General features: G+C 37.6%; 2 protein-coding genes across 2 annotated transcripts; both read left to right on the forward strand.

Annotated features, from left to right (window-relative positions):
• Nucleotides 1-100: 100 nt before the first annotated feature.
• On the forward strand, nucleotides 101-6,088 carry abcb8 (ATP-binding cassette, sub-family B (MDR/TAP), member 8). Its single transcript, XM_031294048.2, has 16 exons — nucleotides 101-320; nucleotides 935-1,265; nucleotides 1,393-1,548; nucleotides 2,246-2,340; nucleotides 2,506-2,611; nucleotides 2,702-2,863; nucleotides 3,561-3,646; nucleotides 3,742-3,839; nucleotides 3,946-4,051; nucleotides 4,168-4,201; nucleotides 4,339-4,475; nucleotides 4,572-4,666; nucleotides 4,753-4,886; nucleotides 4,999-5,146; nucleotides 5,228-5,478; nucleotides 5,690-6,088. Exons 1-16 carry the CDS (start codon nucleotides 217-219, stop codon nucleotides 5,771-5,773), a joined length of 2,127 nt encoding a protein of 708 aa, XP_031149908.1. The 5' UTR covers nucleotides 101-216; the 3' UTR covers nucleotides 5,774-6,088.
• A 1,135-nt stretch (nucleotides 6,089-7,223) lies between these two features.
• Nucleotides 7,224-15,078, forward strand: cdk5 (cyclin-dependent kinase 5). The gene is made up of 12 exons (XM_031294049.2): nucleotides 7,224-7,479; nucleotides 7,814-7,902; nucleotides 8,312-8,379; nucleotides 8,515-8,575; nucleotides 8,655-8,711; nucleotides 8,921-9,016; nucleotides 9,176-9,250; nucleotides 12,552-12,648; nucleotides 13,377-13,446; nucleotides 13,663-13,723; nucleotides 13,825-13,905; nucleotides 14,131-15,078. The coding sequence occupies exons 1-12, from the start codon at nucleotides 7,443-7,445 to the stop codon at nucleotides 14,215-14,217; spliced, it is 879 nt and encodes a 292-aa protein (XP_031149909.1). The 5' UTR covers nucleotides 7,224-7,442; the 3' UTR covers nucleotides 14,218-15,078.
• Nucleotides 15,079-17,296: the final 2,218 nt, after the last annotated feature.

The following is a 17,296-nucleotide window of genomic DNA, read 5'->3' on the forward strand; positions in this document are numbered from 1 at the left end:
TTGCACAAATCGTTAAAAAATACGTCAGTATGTGACCTGCAGCACACGTTGTTACAAATTCATATTCACACAATAAAAATGAATTCATCTGTAGCCGCAGAAATGCACTCTGGGTCACTGTCAACATGGCAGCCTGCGTGGTGCCTGTGGATTACTGTAGAGCTTAACGAGTAGTTTAACCTAATGTTCTTGTTGTCACTGAAATAAGCATAGAATATGTTTCAGTTACTCTGCTGTAGAGCAAGCATCACTGCTCCGGTGCGGTCATTGTCGTTACACCCGCGGTGCAATAAAACAGCAGATATATGGAAACTTTCACGGTAGGGTAATGTGACCCAGTAACTAACGTAGTGTAGCTAATGACAGCCGACCTGTAACGCTAGCTGCTATAAATGTTAGTCAATCAAAACGGAAAAGCTTGGCCTACTTTGATTTTTAGAGACAGCTTGACATAGCTGGTTTTCGGCTTACGTGCAGTTTAGTGTCCATAATTATTTTCCAAAAACTGAGTGTCCCAAATGATGAGGGTCTTATTTGAGACAGGTTGGGTTAGGGTTAAGGTTAGGGGTAGGGGTAGGGTTAGGGTAGCACAGGTGGTTTAGCAGGTTCATAATTAATTAAGGACATTGTATGGGGAATTTGGTACACTAAACTGCACGTATACCCTGGTTTTCTCTATTGTTCAGACGAATAGGTACAATTGGTTGGACGTGTATTTTAGTTTGTAATCATAAACAGGCGATTAATCGATCAAGACAAAATTAAACAATACTTTTCATGCTTAAGTTGAACTTAAAAAAAGTATACTCACATTCAGAAAAAAACTTTACTGTCTGTCATGACAGAAAATCGCCCATATATAGTAAAAAGATTATAACTCCTAATGTAATAACTCCTAATGCCTAATAGTATTAATATTATTTTTCATATCCAGGTGGTACACATCTCCACGATCTCCAGCATACAGCTCCTCACAGCAGCCTGGAAATGCCGTCAGTCGTATTTGGAGCCTCACTCAGAGAGCTGTCCGCCACTCCACAACCCAAACACCCAAACCAAAAGGATTGGCCCTGAAGTTCATCCTGGGACCCACAGTACTCACTGTCTGTGCACGGCTGTTCTGCCATGCAGCTCGCTGCGAGGCAGATGTGAATAACAACACCCTGGTGGAACTTGTAGCCAAAAACCCTGTCCCTGAGTTCAAATGGCATATCCTGTGGGAATTTGTCAAACCTCAGCTGTTTGCTCTTATTGGTGCTGTTGTGGTAAGCTTGAATCAGTTCTCTTAAATGTAATGTCCGTGTTTCTAAAATAAAATTTGATGTGACATATTCTTAACATAGTGACCTGTCATTTATACTGATCAACTAACTTGATTATTTTTCTTCTTAGCTTGCTTTTGGTGCAGCTATCTTGAATATCAAAATCCCCTTGATTCTTGGGGATCTGGTGAATGTTGTGGCACATTACCTGAGAGAACAGACTGGGAATTATTTCAATGAGATGAGAGGTCCTGCACTGAAACTACTTGGACTGTATGGCATCCAAGTAAGTACACAAGAAATGCTCTAAGCAGTTGCACAACTTAATGCCAGTGTCTATGATGGATTAAGTATGGTAGCAGCACACGGCAGTGTCTTATAATAATGATAAAGTTGCAGTAAACATGTGCAGCATTATTTTCTGCCGTTGTTTTCCTGCTTTCAAATGGAGATATACTTCTGATATAACAATACTTTCCTGGTCAGCTGTTTTATTTCCACAAGGAGTCTTAATTGTACCTTTTAAACTTTGCAATTGTAGTATAGGGGATAATAGCTGGACATTTATGTCTCTGTTAATTAACTTAGTATAAATCCAGGGGGCAATAAAAGCAACACCTGGACAATATAATGAAATCCAATACAACAGCTCTGAGATAAGTACCACCTTCATAAAGCTTGTTTTACTATTTGTATTGAAATTATGTCAGAGAAAGGTTGTTCAACTCTGATACCATTACTTTTGAGGCTGTAGTTGGCGTGTTGTTGTATTGGATTACATTATAAAGTGTAACTGTGGGTAACTGTGGGTTTTTAGTAATTCTACCCATTTAGTTATTGCTTGCAGATCACATTGTTTGACAAAGTATTTTTTTTGTTAGAGCTATGATGCTTATTACCCTAACCTAGCATGTTCTGTTCCTCACTTTCATTCTGAAAAAAATGGTTTGTTGCTCTGGTCATTAATTACCTGCTTTGTGCAGGGCCTGGTGACAAGTGGCTACATCATTCTGCTTTCAAGGGTGGGGGAGAGAGTGGCAGCAGACATGAGGAAGACCCTTTTTGCATCCTTACTGAGGTACATATTCCTCAATGTTAAAGCAAAAGAATGCATGAATACAGTAAAAGCAATGGTCATCAGACAGGATGCCGTCATATTTATGCTAATGCACCTCTATTAAGGGTGGCTCACATCTGCAGTCAAGCTTTTTTAACATTGTCTGTGTTATTCTTTTTGTCTCAGGCAAGATGTGGCTTTCTTTGATGCCAATAAAACTGGGCAGCTGGTGAACCGTTTGACTGCTGACATTCAGGAATTCAAGTCATCCTTTAAATTAGTCATCTCTCAGGTATAAAATGATATATTTGTGTTGTGAAATAATAAGTAATATGCTATATAGGTTTCATTCCTAATTTTTGCTGTTTTTGCATATTTGCAGGGTCTGCGGAGTATTACACAGACAGTTGGATGTTTCGTCTCTCTCTACATCATCTCCCCCAAACTCACAGGTTTGACAGTAGTTGTCCTCCCCTGTCTGGTGGGAGCAGGGGCTCTCTTTGGCTCATTCCTCCGCAAACTATCCCGTTTGGCTCAGGACCAGGTGATAACAAATGTAGTATTATTATCATTTTGCACAGAATCTTTGTTAAGACTGCAATTTCATTGCCATGTCACAAGGGGCTGCAATATCAGAACAGCCAAAATTTAAAAAGCCGTAGATGTAAGTGAACATAACAGACCTTCTTTAAGAAAGTGGGAGACATACTGTAGCTCCTTCTCTATTAACTAATATTAATATTAATTAATATAGATCTGATCTAAATTCTCCCTACAGATGTTAAGATGCCAAGTTTCTTCACAACTTCTTCCTGACTCCTACTTTGATTCTCATTATATAGTACTTTGTGGGCTGACATACAAACAAAAAGATGTGCCTATGCCAATGTTTGTATTGTGAGATGTCATTGAAACTCCAAATAAGCCAGTATTCTGAATTTTTTTTTTTTTTTTAAAGAATGTTGTATATAATACATTTTTAGTGTCTGCACCACGCGGCAACCTGCAGTGCTAAAAAATGAAGCCAATGGGAGGTGTCAAAAATTGCAGTTCATTGATTGGCCACTTGAGGCGGGCTCCAAAAGAGAATCAATCCCTATGTTAAAATGCCTAACTATACAGCAGAAATAAACATGTTTACAGCCTTGTACAAAAAACGGTTTTGGTCTCTATAGCTAAGTTCCCCCTTCATGACAACTGTGTCTGACTGTGTCTCATCTTAACTTTGTGTTTGATTTAAGGTGGCAAAAGCAACAGGTGTGGCAGATGAGGCACTTGGCAATGTGCGGACAGTAAAAGCTTTTGCGATGGAGGAGCGGGAACTCCAGTAAGTGAAAGTATAATTTTTATATACTCATAGCCCTTGTAGAGACACAGTATACTGTATGTCAGAGATAATGTGTTTATGTCCTTTTCCCCCAGGTTATATGCATATGAAGTTGACAAATCATGTGAAATGAATGAAAATCTTGGTGTTGGAATTGCAGTTTTCCAAGGAATGTCAAACATTGCCCTGAACTGTGAGTGTATTTTAACTACGTTAACTGATAAACACAATGCAGATTGGTGCTGTTTCCCACAATATCAAGTGTAATCATGTTTTTGTGTTGTGTGCTGTTAATACAGGCATTGTCCTAGGAACTATTTTTGCTGGAGGGACTTTAATGTCTAGCAATGAAATGTCCCCTGGAGACCTCATGTCTTTCCTGGTTGCTTCTCAGACTGTTCAGAGGTAAAAGACACAACTTGCTATGCAGTGATTGCTCTTTATTACCATTTACAATTAAATATATCAGTTTAAATGTAGCTGATGTTAGGGTATAACGCCTGTATTCTCTTAATGCTCAGGTCATTGGCCAGTATCTCTATCCTTTTTGGACAGGTGAGAAAAAAAGATATACATGTATAATAGACCATGCGTTATCTGAAAATGAAGCATTATATTATGTGTGCATATGTAAACATCTGAAATATTATTGAGTGAGAAATCAAACTGTTAATCTCTAACATTTGCAACAGATGGTTAGAGGATTAAGCTCTGGGGCCCGGGTCTTTGAATACCTAGCTTTGGTGCCTACCATTCCTCTGTCTGGAGGAGGACGCATCCCATCCAATTCTCTGACAGGAAGAGTGGATTTTATGAACATTTCATTCAGGTTGGAACCTCATCCTAATTCAAGACAATTCTAGACATCAACTGAACATAAACATCAGAGGATCTATCTATTCATTTCTTTTTTGTATATTTATAGCTATCCAACAAGACCTGGCCATCAGATCTTGACGAGGTTCAACTTAACGCTGCCACCTAGTAAAACTGTTGCCATTGTCGGAGAATCTGGAGGAGGTAATTTCCTAGTTAATGATTGCAAATGTGCGAAATGTGAACAATGCAATGGTGATCTTAAAAATGATTAATTCAATACATTTTAGGAAAGTCCACTGTGGCATCCTTACTGGAGCGTTTCTACGACCCGACCAGCGGCATAGTAATGCTGGACGGACTTGACATTCGAACACTTGATCTGTCCTGGCTCAGGGGACAAGTCATTGGATTCATCAATCAGGTAAAGACTGTAATCATTAATGCATCCCATTTTCTTTTAATAATAATGCAGTTAAATAAAGCTATTGATTATGCACATTCATAGCAGTCCAGTTTCTGCTGTAACTTTGCAGGAGCCAGTTTTGTTCGGATCATCTATCATGGACAACATCCGCTTTGGGAAGCCTGAGGCCACAGATGCTGAGGTCATTAACGCAGCCAAGCAAGCCAATGCTCACCTCTTCATTACAGGTTTCCCAGACGGCTATAACACTGTGGTTGGTATGTGCTCTCGTTTAGGCATTGACAAATATCAACATTTGTGTGCCATTTAAATACTAAGCTCTAGATTTCTAAACCCAGGTGAGCGAGGTGCGACGTTATCAGGTGGCCAGAAACAGCGCATTGCCATCGCCCGTGCCTTGATCAAGAACCCCTGCATCCTGGTGCTGGATGAAGCCACCAGCGCCCTGGATGCAGAATCAGAGCGAGTGGTGCAGGAGGCTCTGGACAGGGCCACAAGCGGTCGCACTGTGCTTATCATCGCCCACCGGCTGAGCACCATTCAAGGAGCTGACCTCATCTGTGTCATGAGCAATGGCTGCATTGTAGAGGTGAAGTAGCAGAGTATTCAGAGAAATGGAGGTGCTCTTATCTCCTGTTAAAAGTATTGGCTAATTTTTTGGACTACCTTGTGAGTTCTAAGAAGCACTGAAGAGAATTCACTCGATTCAATGTTCAGTAATTTATACCTAAATATTGGGTGAGTGTGTAATATAAGTTTTAATTAAATCTGACAGCTAACAGCTTCCTCTTGTCTTTTAGGCTGGGACTCACATGGAACTGCTGAGCAAAGGAGGACTTTACTCTGATCTGATCCGCAGGCAAAGAGCTGAGGGGCAGAAATGAACACACCAAAACTTGTCTACTGTAGATCTACACTGAGTAATGAATTTAAAAAAAGAAATTCATAGGAAAGGCTCGCCTGAACTGATAAAATATGTAATGTAAATCTACCAGCTCTCTGTTTAGCTTTATGACAAACTCTCAAATTTATGTATGTGTAATTGTATAAGTGGACCAACTGGATCAGCCTGTGATGATTAACTACACTATTGTACAGTATCTAATTTAAATGGGATTTTCATAACACTGTTTTCTCTTATCCTGTATAGAATGAGCAATTATATTGTGGGAGAAAAAATAAATAAACTTCAATTAAATGAGAGTACACTGTATTTTCCCTTTTTTATGGATTATAATACACAAAATGTCCATGTTTTTTCACAAATACAGGATTGAAGAAACTACAGACAACCTAAATAATGAGCATTGCTTTGTGGATAGTGTCATTTCTTAAAGAGTGAAATATGTTGTGACAGCTGCTAGAAACAAACAATGTAAACTATTTACAGCCACCTTTCAACAGGTGTTTGCCCAGACGATTTTGAGTGTAGTATGACTTTAATGTCACTTTTCTATGTGTGGCTTTTATTTTATCCATCCCTTGCCTGTACAGTATTTTCACTGAAACAAAGTTGCACAAGGGTAAATATTAGCCATTACTATTCATTAATTGTATTATGTGCTTATTTGCCAAAGGGAACAAGTGTAAAGATAAGAACAAAAGTGTTGACATCATTAACAGAAAAATTAGGCTGTCTGTAATTAATAATTCAAAGTATACTAACATAGTCTGACAGCTTCTTTGTAGAATCAATTTGCAGTTTGAGATTAGATTACAAATAATTGATTTAAGTACAGGAAACACATTTAAGAGGGTACTTTTTCAGATATCACATAGGCCTCAATAAGTAAGATACATCCCTCACAGCTGTTATCTTTGACTACAGTATGTGGGTCAATTTAAAGAGTCTGAGATGGTGTGTGAACTAGTATACCCTCCGTACACTCGTTTTGCCTTCCTTTTACAACCAAATGTCTTCAAAAAACATGTTGCTGCATCCAGCAATGATTTGGAATCTTTGGTCTGGTTTTCGAAAGTGTTGCAATTTATCTTTTGGCTTCTATAGATGACCAACAAGATAAACTCGGCTGCAGCTGCAGACCGACCAAGAGAGATTTGGACACACTGGACTAAACCGTACACTGTTCAAAATAGGTAATTGCATACAATACAGTTAGATGTGATTACTGTGGGCAAGAAGAAACAATAGAGCATATTATACTATATTGTCAGAAATATGAAAAAGAAATATGGCATTTCTTTCAAAACTTGTGATTTGATAGATATACTACAAAAGAAATGAGTGCCGAGTACTATTTTGGTATCTACAAATTAATATGATTGAGAATATATGAGTTTATTTTTGTATCATTATTTATTTCAATATTTAAATACCGGTATTAGATATTCTGATCCACACCAGTTGGAGGCGGCAATGCAATCGTTGTTTGCCAACCGCCAATAAACCACAAAGAAGAAGATCAACTAGGCGCAGCAAGTGCAGATAGCTTTAAGCTAACGCTAGCTATCATAACATTATTAACCCCAATTTGGGGCCTTAATCAGTCATTGTCTTGTTACCTTGTTTAATGCAGGCTTCACTGGCTAAACATGCAGAAATACGAAAAGCTTGAAAAAATCGGAGAGGGTAAGTTTCATACGCTTTTTATAAACTTAATATTAGCTAGCCTGATTTGCTAACATAGCATTGATGTAGTTTCAGTGCTAGCTAACGTTAGCTAGATTGTAAGCTTTGTGCCTGCGTTAACTAGCTAATTCCATTGTTAACCATAAACAAAGCTGTGTGTAACGTTACAGGTTTTACTTGCACTAGAATGTGTTAGTGACAACATCTGTCAGAATATTTCTGCCTGCCAGCATTCACGATATTAACGGTTGCTAGCTTACGTTAGCGTCAGGTCCTCTTGACGTTGCTATGCCATTCATCAATACGATACCTTATAACGTTATATGCTCCGTAGGTACGTATGGGACAGTTTTCAAGGCTAAAAACAGAGAAACCCACGAAATTGTGGCTTTGAAAAGGGTCAGGCTGGACGACGACGACGAGGTAACGTTAACGTTATGTTTTCAGAATAACAATATTAATTGCATTAACGTTATCTCTAACGTTAGCTAGATGAGTAATATTTTTGCACACCCTGTACAAAACCGTACTGTCTTCTTTTCCTTTCTAAAACAGCTATATTGTTCATATTATATTATTATATGTTAGTGTCTTTAACATATTTTTTATTGCAATATTTGTATTCTATATTTATGTTCTTGGCTGTTGCAGTACTTTGCTCTATTGTTTTATTGTTTCTGTTGTTATTCCCTTTGTTTATTGTATGCACCAAACAGCCAAAGCAAATGTCATGCAAGTGAAAACTTACTTAGGCAATAAATCTCTTTCTGATTATTTGCTAGCACGTTGTTATCAGGCTAGTGCCAATCACACTGGGTGTCCTTTCTTTCAGGGGGTGCCAAGTTCTGCTCTGAGAGAAATATGTCTTCTGAAGGAACTAAAGCATAAAAACATTGTCAGGTCAGTCTGCTGAATTTACCTTGTGTTGATGTGAGAGTGACAGGTAGTGTTTCTCTGTTTGTCAGATGAGTTAAAATGCTAATGTTTGCATTCATGTCAACAACCATTAAGTCAAAGCTGTTCTGTCTTTTCCAGACTACATGATGTTTTGCACAGTGACAAGAAGTTAACCTTGGTTTTTGAATATTGTGATCAGGTGAGATAGTCGTCCCAAACATACAGTATGTTTTAATGTGTACCTTTTAGTGCTAATGTGTGTCTCTTATCAACTATAGGATTTGAAGAAGTATTTTGACAGCTGCAATGGGGATCTAGATCCTGAAACTGTGAAGGTGAGAGATAAACATCCTGGATAGTCCACAAAGAGGGTTTAACCAAGGACAGCATGTCTGCTTAAATGCATACTATATAGACAGTTTGGTTTGTAGATAGCCTCATATTTGGCCTCTGATTGTTATCAGTATGTCAGTTGCATCACATGCAACTTGGAATTAACTGCTTAAAGATTGTTTTGTCTCTAAACGTTCTCTCTCTGATGCAGTCATTCATGTACCAGCTGTTGAAAGGCCTCGCTTTCTGTCACAGTCGAAATGTTCTTCATAGAGATCTGAAGCCACAGAATCTCCTCATAAACAGAGTGAGTGGTTAGGTGCATTTGGACTTTGTCAGGCTGCACAAACTATGCACACTTCAAATTAGTAACCGCATGTGTAAAATGTGTAGCTAAATCTGATGCACTGTAGTTTTTTATTAGTTTGTGTTAATATTATTTGGTAACGTGTGTCTCTGTTTATAGAATGGGGAGTTGAAGCTGGCTGACTTTGGGTTGGCTCGAGCCTTTGGCATACCTGTGAGGTGTTACTCAGCAGAGGTAGGTTGTACTTAAGTAACACCGTAAGTGCTAAAAACTGACTTCTTCCATCTTAATATGTGTAACCTGCATGAAATTGCATTGATTTTTGGATCATTCAGTATCTAAAGAGAAACCAAGTCAGAGACTGAATTTTAAACATTTTTCAGAGAGATTTTGAATTGGGTGCTAACCATATGAAGAGAGTTATCTTCACCTTATATACAAACCACACAATTGGTGACACAAGAGTCCTTAATTGCGTCTCCATATAAATGTAATCGTCATTCCTGTTTTGCCAATGCTTTTACAATAAGAGTTGTAGTACTATAACCAGAAATCAGTAGATAGTCTCAGCTTTTTAGTGTGGTATTTTGAGTGCTAATTAGGGTTGGGTACCGACCGAATTACGTCGATACTACCGAGGACTGATTCATGTTAAATCAAACGGTGCCAAATTTCGGTACCTTAAGGTCGTGACACACCAACCAGACAGCCGACCCTCAGCAGAAAAGGCAGTTGGACTGATCAGTCTCCCCGAGTTGGTCAAAAAAGTGCCTCGGAACACACCAAAGCGACGAGACGTAATACGTCTCCATAACGGCAGGCGGCGCAAATCTGTATTGTCGCCCAAAAATGAAAACCGGCAGCTGATTGAACGAACGCATCACGTGGGTCTGGTTTTTCCGGAAATTCGAAGACAGACTGTCATGGCGGCTTGTTCAGAATACGGTCTCATATTGTACTAAGATAGTTCACCGAAACGTGTTTCTGAAAACATTTTAAGCGAGAAATAGGCCATGCAGTTGCTGAATCTGTCTTCATTTCAGATCGACAAAGGTCAGTTTAAAAGATTTTCGTCAGATTTTGAGAGACTCTAGTCATGCTCATCCCGCTCCTCGTTTCCGGGTTAGCTAGCTAGATTTGAGTCTGACTGCCGGCAGTGCCCGCCTTCCGATCAAACATGTCAAATCGGCCAAAATGAAGGCCGATGGCCCCTCGGACGGACGACGGCATGGAACACACCGAACAGACTTGAGTCACTGACCTCACCAGACTGTCCGACGGCCGATTATCGGCTTAGTGTGTCTCGGGCTTTAGAGTGCATAAGCTTATCTTTCCTCTCTGCATGTTGACAGAGAGCCGGGCTCTGACAAACACACACACACGCGGATGGAGCAAACTTGAGCAAACTACGTAATCTCTGCAGTTTTGTTTAAGTCATCAATGCCGATAAAGTGGTTGCAAGTGTGGTTACAGTTTACAAAACTTCACGCAGACAGCGTTTGCTGCGATATGATATTAATGCCGAAGCGAAAGTGGTCGCGGTGCTGTTGCTTGCCGTTACGCTTCCTCTGAGACAAGCGGGCACAACAGTGGTTTCTATGCCCTGGTGACTGACTGACAGGCTGAGGTTGTAGGGCAAGGCAACTTTATTTCTATAGCACATTTCAGCAACAAGGCAATTCAAAGTGCTTTATATTAAACATTAAAGACCAATTAAAAACGGTCATGAAAATAAAACAGGCTAAAATAGAATAATATACAAATACAAGAATAAAAGTTACAGTGCAGTGTAACAAATGAATAATTATTTGATTTAATAGGTTGTAGAGACAGTTTTGGAAGTTGTTTTATTTTTAAGTAAATAGGATAAGTAGGTTTGGAATTATTTTTTCAACTGAAATTATTTTTTTGTTATAACAGAGGGAAAGTACCGAAAAAAGGTACCGTTGGGTACCGGAACCGAATTTCAGGTATCGGTGCCGATAAAAATGTGAACGGTACCCAACCCTACTAATCATAAATCAATTGGTAATGAGACAAATATAAAAGGTTAACACCAATTTATTATCTGATTTATGATGATATGAATAGTAAATTGAAAGCTTTCAGGCTTTGTAGGGCTAGACGACATGATCTAAACATCCATATCTCAGTATAAAAAGTAATAAAATATGGCTCATCTAACTAGCACACTGCAACAACAATGGCAGATATGTGGCCTCTTCTACAGCGTTCCTTTTTTAGGCTATTAAAATGCTCTCATTTGTGTGAACAGTCGATAGCCTCAGTTTCTCTGAAGTTAAGCCGTTATTTAATGATAGGAGAGAGTCAAACACACAGCAGCATGTGGTTTAACTGGTGTTTTGATGTTTTTGTTGATGCTGATGATATCAAAGAAATGACATGACATGGCAAGTTTCAGATAGGTTTAGTGAAGTTGGTCGGCTGACCTAAGGCCCTGGCGCACCAATCTCATGAGGGGGCACTTGACCCAGGGTGACTACTACTGATGTGAAAATGCAATAAACAGAAAACCTAGAGGGGAACAGAGTTTGAAGCGTAGAGAATTTGAAGTAAGGTCATTTTAAAAGGTCATTTCATGTCAGAGGATGTTTTACCCTGAGACTCTTACACTGGTTCAGCAAAGAAGAAATGGATGGTCCTACAAATATCTCACACCACACGGATATTCTTTATGCAGTACATGTAGCATACATTAAATGCAGTAACTGAAGTTCTTATGATGACAGTATGGGGATTTAAAAAAAAATCCCCATACTATCTATCACTATTATTGCCCGCCAAGTCAAAGGGTTCAGACGAGTTCATCAGCGTTCTTACGGAAATATGTAGAGTTCCCCACACTTATTTTGAAATTCTACTCCATAAAGTCATTCACCTAGATGAATGAAAAATCCCCCACAACCCAACAGGTGGGTGGCGGCTTTGAAATCCAAAAAGACAATAAATAAAAAATGAACATCGCAAATGGTTGTGACTCAATATCTAATGTCTTTAAATTACTTGCATCTATGTGTTTCCAGGATCTACAAATTAAGTTTTCCCTGTAAACATGACTCATGAAAAGTTGTTCTGTAGCAGGTGGTCACATCATTAGCATTCATACTCAATTTAACTTTTAAACTTTTCAAGCTGAAATATATGCACTGCAGTCAGCCCAGACATTCTCTCTGGGAAATAAAACTTTTCTGTCATTTTTTAAAATTCTTTTTACTCTGTTCTGTCAGTGCACATCACCAAACAAATGTTCATATAACCTTGAAAATAACTCTTAAGACACTCAACACCTGACAAGGCAGCGGTCTGTTAAAGTTGTCAAGAAGGTGTAATGGAAACCAGATGGCCGATTTAAGTTCACCATGTAGTATTTCTGACTGTGCGGCCAAATCCATCCCTTTGTGAAATCAGTGTCAGTACAAAATAATGCCTGAACGATTGTGCTAACACCAGTTTGGCTGTAATAATTGGTGTGATTGGATCTAATTCTTACACTTTACTCTGTGATTTGACGTAGGTGGTGACTTTGTGGTACAGGCCTCCAGATGTGCTTTTTGGTGCAAAACTTTATTCTACCTCAATTGACATGTGGTCTGCAGGATGCATATTTGCAGGTTTGTTTGTGACTGTTGACATGAATGAGGATAGAAGTTGCTCTATTTTTGTCTCTCAAACTTTGTTCTGTTATCTTGTGTGCCTAGGATACTGTTGATACTAATAAAACTAAAATCATAATTCGTTTAAGTATATGGCACTTTTGTTAAACATTGCTTTCAGGGTTCAGTATCTTGCAAGTCATCTGTATGAATGCCTAAATTGCCAAGCACCAGTTTATTTACAGGTGTTTCAGCTTACTAGAGAACAGCAGAGAATAGCAAAATTAAAAGATGGTGTAAAATTGGAGCTAAATGTAATTATTTATTAACAATGTACAATTTGTATAATGGGGCACTATGGAAATAAGTTTTTTATTTTATTTAAATATTTTTTTAAGATTATTTTTTTGGGCATTTTCAGCCTTTATTTTGATAAGACAGCAGAAGACATGAAAGGGGAGAGAGAGGGGGAATGACATGCAGCAAAGGGCCGCAGGTCGAAGTCGAACCCGGGCCCGCTGCGTCAAGGAGTAAACCTCTATTTATGGGCGCCCGCTCTACCAACTGAGCTATCCGGGCGCCCTAATAAGTTATTTTAACTTTTATAACTTTTAGGGTTTTTATCCGGCCATGCTTCAATGTTATGAATGAAAAAGTGTGTTATGTAGGTTGTTTTATGACATAATAAAACAAAACCATATATAAAATGTTAATCGTGTTTCATTTTGATTCCATGTCCCATTCAGAGCTGGCTAATGCTGGAAGGCCTTTATTCCCCGGGAACGATGTGGACGACCAGTTGAAAAGAATCTTCAGATATCTTTTATTTATTTATTTTAATTTTTTACATAATTTGTAGGTATTGACAACTTGTGTCTTCTGCTGATAGTTTGGTATGTGGGACTCTGAGACCACACAGGTTGTGTTCAGGCAGAACTGTTGATTGATGCTATGTGATGAATGATTAAAAAAAAGTCTTAACAGGTTGGGCACATCTCTGTTGCAAAAAGTATTTCTTTAACCGCTTGGTACATTGTTGGGAACACCAACTGAAGAACAGTGGCAGACAATGACGAAACTCCCCGATTATAAGGTAACTTATTAATGCCATTTATTTTTTAAGGTCCACAGTGGATGGAGTATACCCCATGTCTTACTGAACGATTCTTTAACTGCTTCTCTTTCTACCTACAGCCATATCCAATGTATCCAGCCACCACCTCACTGGTGAATGTGGTTCCTAAACTAAGTAGCACAGGACGGGATCTACTCCAGGTACTTTGACTTTGTCTACCTTCATTCAAATATCAAATTAAGTTTTTACATCTGTGGTCAGTACAAAGGTTCTTTTTTATATAGTTTTCTTTTATAATTGTGCAAATAGTTGAGTAACTTCATCAAAAATGAATGACCTACCAGTTGTTGCTAATAAACACTTTTGCTTGCAAGATATTAGATATTGCTGTTAACTTATTCAAAGTTTCCTTTGATCTCACCCAGAACCTGTTGAAATGTAATCCTGTCCAGAGGATCTCTGCAGAAGAGGCCTTACAGCACCCTTACTTTGCTGATTTCTGCCCACCCTAAATGCTAAATGCTCAATGCTCTCGCTGAACCTCAGCCACCAGAACCAATCATCCTTCACTCTGTTGGATCATTAGGACCAGTCCCAACATGGCAAATCCCTCACTGGTTTTCAAACACTTGCATTTTATTCTGTTGTGCCTCTGTGTGGAACAAAGTCCTGGTGGCTCTGCAAGGTTTTAGGTTCTTTTAAACTGCAAGCCTGTTTAATTTGGTACATATACGCCAGTTAACTAGCACTAATGTGGGAGGGTGCACTATGTGTTGCATTGAATACATTTTTATACCTGTGGAAACAGTTGTAAACAAGACGTACCATTAATTGCTTCCATTAATAGAAGTCTTAACATTGGTGGAGACTGTAGTTTTGATGCCAATACCTATATTGATATTTGAGAGTTTGAAAAATGTAGATCTATTGGCCATCAACATAAACACAAATGTTTGATGAGAATCACTCAAATTTGATTATTAAAGAATTGAGATATGTGTGGACAGACTAAGTAATGGTGACACTATTTCTCGATGATCTAAAACATTTGGCATTTCTGTGCTGCAGGTTGTTCCTTATTAGCCACAATATACTCTAGTTCTGGTGCTGGTACGGACCCGTCTATGATAAGTTAATAACTGCTGATATTTTGGCTCTAGTGATTCCCAGGCAGCTTAGGCTACAATGTTGCGATTTTAATTGTTTGATTTGTCAGTTTTAGAATCAAAAGCGAGCAATTTATTTGAAAGTTGTATAGGCTTAAGTTGATGTTACTTTATTTTTAGAATTGCATGTTATTTTTGTAACACTTTATTTTACAAGTCTGTAATTTATAGAACTACTGTATGTGATTTGGTACTAATTTCTTTCTTAATATTTATAAAGGATTCTCTTATTATGGAAACTTCATTCTCCATATATACTAAATTGTATGTAAAATGTTTCAGTTAGTCTGCATTGCACTGACTAAATGTCTCTCGAGGTTACACTAGCTATTAATTAGAAATGAGTAATTGGAAGTGTACACTGTCTATTTTCCCTGTAATTAGTACCAAATGACACTTCTTTCCAGGAGATTATTATGCAATTACAGACCTGTAAAATACACTGTTATATTGTTATTTTTACCTTTTAGACCAGAACAGACTACAGACTTGTCATTCTGATGTTTCACATACAAATAGTACATTGTCCCACTACCTATTACAAGATTGTATAAGAGCATGGGAAGCTAATTTATGATTTTCTTTTTTTCTTCAGGATTTTTATTTCCCCTCTTGTATTTGTCTTTTGTGCACTTTGTTTTCAATATTAAGTATGTTGAACACTGACAGCCAGGATTTATAGCCGGTCATCAATAAATGGGCATATATATATATATATATATATATATATATATATATATATATATATATATATATATATATATATATATAAATGAATGAATGAATAGTGGACCATTAGTGACACATTACTTTTTTTTTTTTTACATCATCTTTATCATTATTATACTAATAATGTCTTTTAGCTTTTCTGAAATTATTTTGTAATTGTTGAATAAGAGATAAGAGCATCCAGGTAATCCACTGATAATCTGAATTTTCATATGATTGTTTTGCACCATTAGCTGTTTCCATTCTGGTAACTTATTATATTAACATAGTTAACAGCTTGCAGTGTTATTTTACTCTGGATTGTTACAGCGCTACTATCCCATAAAAGGCTACATAATGAGTTGTTTGAAGTAGCTGTGTTAATAGGTAAATGTTTTATTTTCATTTTGCTGACGTAAGACAAGATAATGGATGCATGTATTTATTAATGGTGGAATGTCTGCTCATTTGTTTTTTCACAACCTTATTTGGTATAGAAATTATTTTTGAATGATTTAATGTTACTCTGATCTATAGCATTTAGCCGGCTCTTTTTAGGATTTAAAATGTTTGAAGGTTGTGTGTGTGTGGATTAAGTTGTAATGAAAAAAAAAAACACAAAAGCATTTGCTCTCAGTATTTCATTATATCATAATGACAGGACATTTCAGACAAACTGCTGTAGAGTTACTTTATACAGCTTACATTTTAATTTTGGCTGAAAAGTAGATTTTGCACTTTGCTTTGGTTGGTGAAATTTGGGACAGATGTCAGTGATTCTTTTTGTGTATATTTCAGCCAATAAGACTCAGTATTCAGTAAAGTGGACTTAAATACATGTTTGCTTTTGAAATTGGAAGTTCATTTTTGACCTTGGAACCAGTACTTGACAAAACTGTCTCACCAGAAGGTCCATCCCTATGGTCCATCCATTTAAGTAGCTGTTGTGGAGCTTTCGATCATATCCATAACAACTGAGCAAACTCTGCTGAGGAAGATGGTGTGATATGATTGAAAGCTCCAGAACAGCCGCTATATACATCTTGTGGTGAGATTTTTTTTTTTTACTAAACGTTTGATTTCTTTGAAAATTATTTACACAGCTTGCACATTCACAAGTCACCTGGAATATTTTGCATTTTGGGAACATCTGTTGTAAATAGTAAAAAAAAAAAAAAAAAGAGTATTGTAGACTGGATCTCAACTGTTTACTTACTTTTGTCAGCGTCAGTGTACACCAGCCCAGGCTGCTATAGGTTTGATTAAACTAGCTATGAGCTTTGTTTATAGCCCTCCTTGAAAACTTAGTTTCAAATACAATATTTTTCTCAATATACAACAAATGTGATTGTTGCTTATTTAGACACACACACGTGTGTGTCTAAATAAGCAACAATCACATTAAGGTTAAGGAATAAACATGGTCTTAAAGCTACAGTTGGTAACTTTAATAAAAACTAACCTTTCGTCCTATTTGCTTAAACTGTCACTATACTTGACAGTACTACATGAATCAGATCATCTGTGCAAATCCCATTCCTTTGCCGCCTCCTGGTGCTCTGTTAAATGTGCTACTTTCAGGATATATTGAGTTTCAGCAAATATGTTTTTATAAAAATTACCTACTGAACTTTAAGTAAGAGTTTAACAATAAAAAAACTGAGCTAGTCTGCTTCATCAGGACTGAATGCTTGTAACCTGGCAACATAAGTAAACA

This window comes from Sander lucioperca, chromosome 9 (assembly GCF_008315115.2).
Source record: "Sander lucioperca isolate FBNREF2018 chromosome 9, SLUC_FBN_1.2, whole genome shotgun sequence".
Taxonomy (NCBI): domain Eukaryota; kingdom Metazoa; phylum Chordata; class Actinopteri; order Perciformes; family Percidae; genus Sander; species Sander lucioperca.

Excerpts from the sequence above, each read along its gene's own strand:
- abcb8 (XM_031294048.2), top strand. The coding sequence starts at position 217 with ATGTTTCAGTTACTCTGCTGTAGAGCAAGCATCACTGCTCCGGTGCGG. Across the intron at positions 1,266-1,392 it reads CTCTTATTGGTGCTGTTGTG|CTTGCTTTTGGTGCAGCTAT; the intron begins GTAAGCTTGAAT and ends TTTTCTTCTTAG. Across the intron at positions 2,612-2,701 it reads TTAAATTAGTCATCTCTCAG|GGTCTGCGGAGTATTACACA; the intron begins GTATAAAATGAT and ends GCATATTTGCAG.
- cdk5 (XM_031294049.2), top strand. The coding sequence starts at position 7,443 with ATGCAGAAATACGAAAAGCTTGAAAAAATCGGAGAGG. Across the intron at positions 9,017-9,175 it reads AGAATCTCCTCATAAACAGA|AATGGGGAGTTGAAGCTGGC; the intron begins GTGAGTGGTTAG and ends CTCTGTTTATAG. Across the intron at positions 13,906-14,130 it reads CAGGACGGGATCTACTCCAG|AACCTGTTGAAATGTAATCC; the intron begins GTACTTTGACTT and ends GATCTCACCCAG.